At 41.9% G+C, this 9071-nt stretch overlaps 1 protein-coding gene across 2 annotated transcripts in view; it reads right to left on the bottom strand.

Moving 5' to 3' along the window:
* Positions 1 to 5662, bottom strand: part of LOC121395089 (zinc finger CCHC domain-containing protein 2-like) — a 36413-nt gene extending 30751 nt beyond the window's left edge. Inside the window, exon 1 of one of the 2 annotated variants that reach the window (XM_041567662.1) lies at positions 4209 to 5662. In XM_041567662.1, coding sequence (XP_041423596.1) covers positions 4209 to 4859 — 651 coding nt within the window. In that variant the 5' untranslated portion in view covers positions 4860 to 5662. The remainder of the gene's footprint in view (positions 1 to 4208) is intronic. The other variant, XM_041567663.1, reaches the window with a different exon arrangement.
* Positions 5663 to 9071: the final 3409 nt, after the last annotated feature.

Genomic DNA, 9071 nt, shown 5'->3' with positions numbered 1-9071 from the left:
CAAAATAAATAAATACATAAATTAGGGACCAAATCCACTATTTTGGCATTCGTCCAAAGATTTGGCTGAATCCTGAACTGAATGGAAGCCCAAACAGGCATCAGTTCCCGATCAGGTCCACCTAGTCACCGACAGGTTATAAATTTTTAATGAATCAACCAGAAACTATTTTTCTCAGCACATTTCTTCTATATTTAAAGAAGTATAATGCTGTGGCACACTTGTTTTTTTCACACTGCTAATTGATAGCTGAGCCATTTTCAGCCACATATCTATTGGACAGGTTTAAAAGTCTCATTTGGATGAGGACCCCAATGGTTTGCTGAAGCAGTCCTCTCCCACAGCCTGCATTACCCCCCAGAATGATCAATCAGCCCAGGTGCCCATATTGGGCAAAGATCTGTGTTTGGCAAACTTGCTGAACGAGCAGATCTTAAAGGTGTTCCCCTTTAAATTAACTTTTAGTATGACGTAGAGCAGTGATCCCCAACCAGTAGCTCGTGAGCAACATGTTGCTCTCCAACCTCTTGGATGTTGCTCCCAGTGTCCTCAAAGCAGGGGCTTATTTTTGAATTCCAGGCTTGGGTGGAGTTTTAATTGCATGAAAACGAAGTATAGTGCTAAGTAGAGCCTCATGTAGGCTGCCAGTCCACATAGGGACTACCAATAGCCAATCACAGCCCTAATTTGGCATCTCCAGGGACCTTTTCATGCTTGTGTTGCTCCCCAACTCTTTTTACATTTGAATGTGGCTCACGGGTAAAAAAGGTTGGGGACCCCTGACGTAGAGTGATATTCTGAGACAATTTGCAATTGGTTTTCATTTTTTTATTATTTGTGGTTTTTAAGTTACCGTATATACTCGAGTATAAGCCGATCCGAGTATAAGCCGAGGTACCTAATTTTACCTACGAAAACTGGGAAAACTTATTGACTCTAGTATAAGCCTAGACACAACTACAGCCCTGTCTCCCAGCAGCGCACCTTCCGCCAAAGAGACTCCCCCAGCGATCGGACTTCTTTGCAAAGTTGATGGTGACAGAGAATTGTGCAGAGTGCTGTGTGTCATAAAACCATCACTGATCTTTCGTATAACCAACAGATGGCGCTGTGTGATATTGCCATCACTGTTAATCCTTTATTCAACCAACAGATGGCGCTGTGTGATATTGCAGTTACTGTTATTCTTTGATATAACCAACAGATGGTGCTGTGTGATATTGCAGTCACTGTTATTCTTTGATACAACCAACAGATGGTGCTGTGTGATATTGCAGTCACTGTTATTCTTTGATATAACCAACAGATGGCGCTGTGTGATATTGCAGTCACTGTTATTCTTTGATACAACCAACAGATGGCGCTGTGTGATATTGCAGTCACTGTTATTCTTTGATACAACCAACAGATGGCGCTGTGTGATATTGCAGTCACTGTTATTCTTTGATACAACCAACAGATGGCGCTGTGTGATATTGCAGTCACTGTTATTCTGTGATATAACCAACAGAGGGCGCACTGTTATTCTTTCATAAAACCAACAGAGGGCATTGTGGGATATTGCAGTCTCTCCCCAAGTGAACTGTTGGTATAGGAATGATTAAAAGTGACTGCAATCTCGGCTACTGCCCGCTGACCCGAGTATAAGCCGAGGTAGACTTTTTCAGCACATTTTGGATGCTGAAAAACTCGGCTTATACTCGAGTATATACGGTATTTAGTTTTTTATTCAGCAGCTCTCCAGTTTGCAGCTGCAGCAATCTGGTTGCTATGATGCAAATTACCCTAGCAACCATGCATTAATTTAAATAAGAGACTTGCATACAAATAGGAAAGGCCAGAACAGAAAGATGGGTAATAAAAAGTAGCAATGAAAATACATGTGTAGCCTTACAGAGCCTTTGTTTTTTAGATGGGGTCAGTGACCCCCATTTAAAAGCTTGAAAGAGGAAGACAAATAAATTAAAAAAACTATAAAAGATAAATAATGAAGACCAATTGAAAAGTTGCTTAGAACTGGCTGTTTTATAACATACTAAAAGTTAACGGTAAGGTGAACCACTGCTTTAATATGTATGGCCACCTTTTCCAATACTTTGCGGTCATTACCTAAGTGCATCTAAATCTGTACATACATAGCAAGACGTTATTTGGTGAGGCCACCAAACAATCTGTGCCCAATTTGACCACCTACATGCAGATTATACAGTGGAGTCTATGCAGGCCTGTCAGAAGACTGCATCAAAGCGCCAATGCAGCCGAAGGGATTTGCAAATATGGCAAAGGGATATCTGGACAATTTTCAGTCACCTGTCAGAGGGTCCAATATTAGGGAAGATAAGTTACCAACTAGGTCTGAAGAGGTCAAATTGGCATCTTAAAATGGTCTGTATATGGCCACCTTAAGTTCCTGCTACATTATAAACCAATGCAGACAAAGCAAATGCCCTAGGTAGTGTGCCCTCTACACTTGAATTAATGTTGATCAGTTCATGACTCATGTGCATTGTGTACCAGGCTGCCAGTATACAGATAATATGTCCTGGGTATTGTGCATTGAAGACCATGTCCACACCAACAATATTATGGGAACACGTACAATAACTTTTGAAAATATTACAACTCTGAAAACGCGAAATGGCAAAAAATTAGCGGAACTCCCGCCTGCGTCAATTTGTGCAAATGCCGACATAAGCGTTAAAGTCAATGCATGTCCGAATAGTGTTGACACGATTTTGACAAGAGCGACTTTTATGACGTGTGTTTTGGCGGCAAATAGCAGAATTTTGCCACGAAATGCTCCTGCCGAATTTATTCGCCCATCACTACATATTAGTGTTTAAAGCAACCGGTTGCTGCCCAGACAATATAGATGTTTATTTTTTTTAATATATTAGCACAATATCAGTTAACTGTTGAGTGCTGTGGGAGACTATGGCTCGCTCTACACAACTAATGTGACTACACATAGGCAAAGCAAGCCTGCCAACTTTCTGCCAGACTGCTTGATCTCTGCCCCTATTTGCTTCCAAGAAATTAACAGATTTCACGCTGATAAATGAATATGCCAGATGATGGAATGGCGACAATGTATGATCTTCACTGAACTCAACCAACTTTTCCATAAACCTTGAGGTAGAAAAACATGCTGCAATTATTTCAATCATTTCTGGGATCCACATTTGGCAACTGCTATTTTCCTCCATCACTGACGTAAACCTACTGGATAAGGGTGCTGGATATTTAGTAAGATTCCATTTCTGCCTTGTTGTGTGAGCTAGGTTGTTGGTTTTTACCCAGCTCTCAATCTATGGCTGTCTTTCAGTGCTACAGTATGCAGAATCCCTGGAGGTGTACTTGTACTACAATTCTTCAGAACCTGAATGGACAATGGTGGAAGCTGCTGTTGGAGATAAAGGGCTGAATGGGAAGAACTGTGCAGTTATGCAAACCCTAAAACACGTCTGCCTGTTCAGCTTCCAAACACTTTTTTCAGTTCAGTTATTTTCACATTGTTCACAATAAACAAAGACTTTGTTGCTTTCAATCTATTATTTTTTGACTGTTTTCCCAAAATGTAAGTTTAAAGTTTGTGTCTCTAGTGTTTGTCTGGCAGCTCAGCGATCCAGGAACATTCTGAACTGTTACAATTTGTTCCATTAGTTGATCCATTTCTCTACAGTATCTGTGTGATATAAGCAACTATTGTATCAATTCTCACAGCTACACATGGAGTCAGATGGGTAATGTAAAAGCTTTGAGCAAATACTTTATGGCAAAATTAAAAGTAGTATACAAAGCCAATACTGTGATAGATCTAAAATTGGTTTCATTTCTGGTGTCAGTATCTCTTTAAATGAAACTCATGGATTCTGCTCAGCAGGGACAAATGCATCAACTAAATGGATCAATTAAAAACAAAGTGTCGCCGACCCCCTTCCTTGAGCGGCTTTATAAGGTGAAAAATGAAACTTTACACTTCAATAGAAAAAACTGTGACAAATAGAAACCAGAAAGGCTATTTCTGACGAACAATCTGAAACCAAATGGAGTGAAAAAAGTGTTTGGAGATGAACAACCCGTATTTCTGTGAAAAAGAACTGCTGTCCAAATTCCAGCATGCAACGCGAGTGTAGTCGGCCAATAAATGCTTAGATTTGCAGTTCAGCACTGACAGAACAAAACATAAAGCATGCGCCCAGAGTTACCTCAGCCCGACTTCTCCTGCCCATGGACTCCCGGAGCCGGTCCAGGCGCTGCCGAAGGGTGACCCGCTGGTGGAAAGTGAAGGCGGGATGAAGAGAGGCCATGGTGAATAGTAGTAACAGTTCCTCACGGGCCGCTGATGCCTCGGCGCTGTCCTCCCCCTCCTCCTCCTCCTGATCCCGGCCTCCCAGCACCCTCTCGATTCCCACTTCGGGCAAGAGCAGGCGGTATAGACGACTGGCCACCTCCAGGCTGCCCGAGTTGAGCAGAGCCAAGTAGATGATGAGTTTGGCGCGGGAGATGGGCTCGCCCAAATCCCCCAGCAGCGGCTCCCCGGCCAGTCCATTAGCCTTATTCTCACACTCCCGGAGGTAGTGACAGTCTTTCCTGGCCAGGTCCTCCAAGCACGAGCCGAGGAAGCGCAGCTCAAGCGGGTTACACAAGTCCAGCAGTCCGTAGGCGAATTCCAAGCGGTTGGCAGGGCCCAAAGACTTCATGAACCAATGGTAGACGGTTTCCCGATGCAAGGAGCCGTCCGTCGCTGGCCAGTCGCGGGGAGTGTCGCACATGGCTGCCCGTTCTTCCTCATCCTCCTCCTCTTCATCAGACGCCTTGTGTTTGCTCTTCTTCAGGGGAAGCTTCATCTTCAGCATTATCGGCCGCTCCAACTGGCAGCATTCACCGGGGTGGCACCGAAACTCTCAACGAGGAGTGTCAGACACGGGGCTGTTCTCTCATTTCTCTAGCGGGCACTTTCAGTCTCCGGGGTTTGCTGTCACTCCAGACTCCAGGCACAGGGAAACCTGGGCGTGTGTATGGGGAGGATCGGGGCCGACTTCCAGAACGCTCCTTCTCTTTCCCTGGCTTCTCCTGACTGTTCCCACCCCCACTCGCGTACGTATCATCCAAGCGTCAGACGGAAAACTGCTGGCATTCCCGACAATCTGATTGGCTGACACGTGATCCACACGCATCATAAAAAGAGCCGCCGCGAAATTCTATTTCCCTCCTAACAAGAGGTCGGGGCCTGCGCCAGTGTTTGTGACTGAGCAGTGTGAATTATTTCGTATATTATGACCTGTTATTGAAAACCACACGTTGTACTTGTTTGTTACCAGATGAATAGTAATCTGAGTATCCTGTATTCGCTCGGCTTTCAACCATGAGACAGTGGCATTAATAGAAGTTACTTGGCCCAGGCTGTAACAAAATAATGGGGGAGGGAGGCTAAACCTTAGGAATATGGCATTTCCACAAATATATATCTAAGTAATAGCCTCTCCCAAATTTTGAGGATAAGACATTTTCATAAAAATATATGTAAACTGCTTAGGTGTCAGCATCACACAGGGGCCCCTACAACTCAAATGTTCTGAGCAGCCACAATCCTCTATAGTTAAGTCCCTGCTACAAAGAGGCTAACACAAGTGAATAGACTTTTAGCAGAACAACATGTGGGGGGTAAAATGTCACATATAGCTGAATGAGGTGGAAATGTCCAACCTTTGGCGCAGCAGAAGCTTTTGCAAAACAACTGGGGTTCCTGTGCAGCTGAAGGGGCCTGGCAAGGGAAAGTAAAGGTGGCCATACACGGGCAGATAAAGCTGCCGATATCGGTCGTTTGGACCGATTTGACAGCTTATCTGCCCGTGTATGGGGGCTTCCGACGGGTCTTCCCGATCGATATCTGGCCACGATATCGATTGGGAAGGTTTGATTTTTAACCGACCGACCCGTCGGAGCCCCTTGGCGCATCGTAATTCGATCGTTCGGCCATACGGGCGAACGTTCAAATTACCCCCGATATAGCCATTCCGTTAGTGGCATATCGGGGAAAGATCCGCTCGTTTGGCGATGTCGCCAAACGAGCGGATCTTTGAGTCTATGGCCTCCTTAAGTTGCATTTGAAGACATTACATTTTACTACAGTGGTTTAGCATGAGGCCCTAGCGCAGGGTTCCCAACTTTTTTACCCATGAGCCACTTTCAGATGCTGGGAACAATATAAACATGAAAAATGTTCCAGTGGGGGAAAAATAAGTGTCATAATTGTTATTATAATACACAAAAGCCAAGAATATCCTGTAAATTATATCCTTATAAACTGTGACTAGTGATGTCATCAGTTATAAATGGTGAGTAGTGATGTTATTTTTGTCACACGACTCACTAAAACTTGTGTATTATAATAAATAAAGTACCCCTTGTTGTAAAATATGAGGATATTAGAAGTAACCTCGGAGTTCCATGCCCTTCAGCCTCGTGCTTTTATATGGTCATGAAACTCCTCTGTAACTTATAATATCCTTATATGTTACAATAGGGGGTGCACACAGTTATTTAGTTATTTGGTACATTTGTGTACTCATTTATGCTTGTTTTCTGCTTGGACATGCCAAAGCTGAGCCTAAATGTAATATATAGTGAATAAAGTACCCCCCTCTTGTAAAATATAAGGATATTATAAGTTACCGAGGAGTTTCATGACCATATAAAAACACGAGGCCGAAGGCCGAGTGTTTTTATACAGGTCATGGAATTCCGAGGTAACTTCTAATATCCTCATATTTTACAACTGGGGGTACTTTATTTATTATAATACACAAGTTTCAGTGAGTCGTGTGACAGAAATTACATCAGAACTCACCGTTTATAACTGATGACATCAGAACTCACCGTTTATAAGGATATAATTTACAAGATATTCATGGCTTTTGTGTATTATAATACTTTATTCACTATTTGATGGACTGGCAGCTTACAAGAGGCTGTTGCATGCTTGTGTTGCTCTCCAACATTTAAATATGACTCACGGGTACAAAAGGTTGAAGAAGACCTCTGGCTTACATATGCTCTTTTCTTCATATATAATTTTTTTCATACATATCCACTATATTCACATTGACAAAGGCTTTATGTTATATATTATGGAGAAAAAGAGAGGCAAATATGGTTGCCACCTGTCCTGATTTCACCCCGACAGCCAGTTTTTGGTAGGGCTGTCCGGGTGAAAAGTTCTGGACAGGACATTGAATTTAATGACATGGCGATCAGTAAATTGCTGATCGCAGTGTCATCAGGCCCGCCCCTGACATCACTGGCCCACCCCCCGACATCATCTGCTCCACCTTCTGCCCGTTTTCCCCTAAACAAAAGGTGGCAACCCTAGAGGCAAATAACATAAAAACAGTTAGCATTAGGGCATCAGACCAAATATGACGAGGTAAGCAAATATAACTATTTATTTTAGCTACATCAGTTGAAAACTGTGTGGCAAGTGTTCAATATTTCGATGAATCCTTATTTCTCTTCAGAGTCACTCTTTGTATTGCAGTTATCTTTCATCAGCTATTGTACAATATGTGTTTTTTTTGGTTAAAGTCCCGTTATAGATGATTGATGAATATTAGAAAGAATCTCTCCATTATCTAAATCTGGTAAATATGTATATTTATGCACAAAGGTATGTGATCCATTAACCCGAAACCCTTTATCCAGAAAGCTCTGAAATACAGGAATTACAATTTTAATTTACTGGATTATGTATTTACCCTATTTACTTGAATCGGGAGTGACATACATCTGATACTGAAATTTGAACTGGGTATTGAGACTAGGTTGATATAGGCATTTTCAGGTCAGTACTTATTTGGTGAGTTTTGTTAATCTGATGATCACATCAGCCTTTTTATACTATTATCAAACAACAAGGGGACAACCTTCATGTTGTTGTTTAGCCTAAAGCCACAGTGGTATAATATGTACATGCATTTATTGTATGGTATATAGTTGCATTTTGATGGACTTTAACCCTTTCTCTCCCTGGCTCTGCCTTTCTCAAAATAATCATGGCTTTGTTGAGCTTCCATTTATAATATGTCTTTATAGGTAATCTACTTAAAGGGATACTGTCATGGGAAAAAATGTTTTTTTCAAAATGAATCAGTTAATAATGCTGCTCCAGCAGAATTCTGCACTGAAATCCATTTCTCAAAAGAGCAAACAGATTTTTTTATATTTAATTTTGAAATCTGACATGGGGCTAGACATTTTGTCAATTTCCCAGCTGCCCCTGGTCATGTGACTTGTGCCTGCACTTTAGGAGAGAAATGCTTTCAGGCAGGCTGCTGTTTTTCCTTCTCAATGTAACTGAATGTGTCTCAGTGGGACATGGGTTTTTACTATTGAGTGCTGTTCTTAGATCTACCAAGCAGCTGTTATCTGGTTACCATCCCATTGTTTGGCTTGTGGGGGGGAAAGGGAGGGGGTGATATCGCTCCAACTTGCAGTACAGCAGTAAAGAGTGATTGAAGTTTATCAGAGCACAAGTCACATGACTTGGGGCAGCTGGGAAATTGACAATATGTCTAGCCCGTTGTCAGATTTCAAAATTGAATATAAAAAAATCTGTTTGCTCTTTTGAGAAATGGATTTCAGTGCAGAATTCTGCTGGAGCAGCACTATCAACTTATTGATTTTGAAATAATTTTTTTTTCCCATGACAGTATCCCTTTAAAAACCCATGTAGTTTGTTTGTTCTTTGTAAACAGTACAGAACCACTGACATCCAAAAGAGAAAATTCTCCTTACTGCAGTCTATTCATTTTCAGTATACCATACTGTTAGATTTTATGGGTCATTGTTTTACCTATTAGTACAATAGTTTGTAATCTTGGAGTGGGTGGTAGAATTCTAAGGAAAGGAATTATAGGTAGTGAGGGTCCATTTTTGGGGGTGCCATTATTTAATGTAACCCTGTACTAATGCTAAGTATAACCTGTCACAGACTGCAGTGAAGCATATACTTTATTGCAGTTAGTGAGGTAATTTAGGTAAATCGAAATTATAGGAGCAAAACTGCAAAC

This window comes from Xenopus laevis, chromosome 6S (genome assembly GCF_017654675.1).
Source record: "Xenopus laevis strain J_2021 chromosome 6S, Xenopus_laevis_v10.1, whole genome shotgun sequence".
Taxonomy (NCBI): domain Eukaryota; kingdom Metazoa; phylum Chordata; class Amphibia; order Anura; family Pipidae; genus Xenopus; species Xenopus laevis.
Note: the sequence above shows the minus strand (reverse complement) of the source record. Positions and strands in the feature narration are given on the sequence as shown.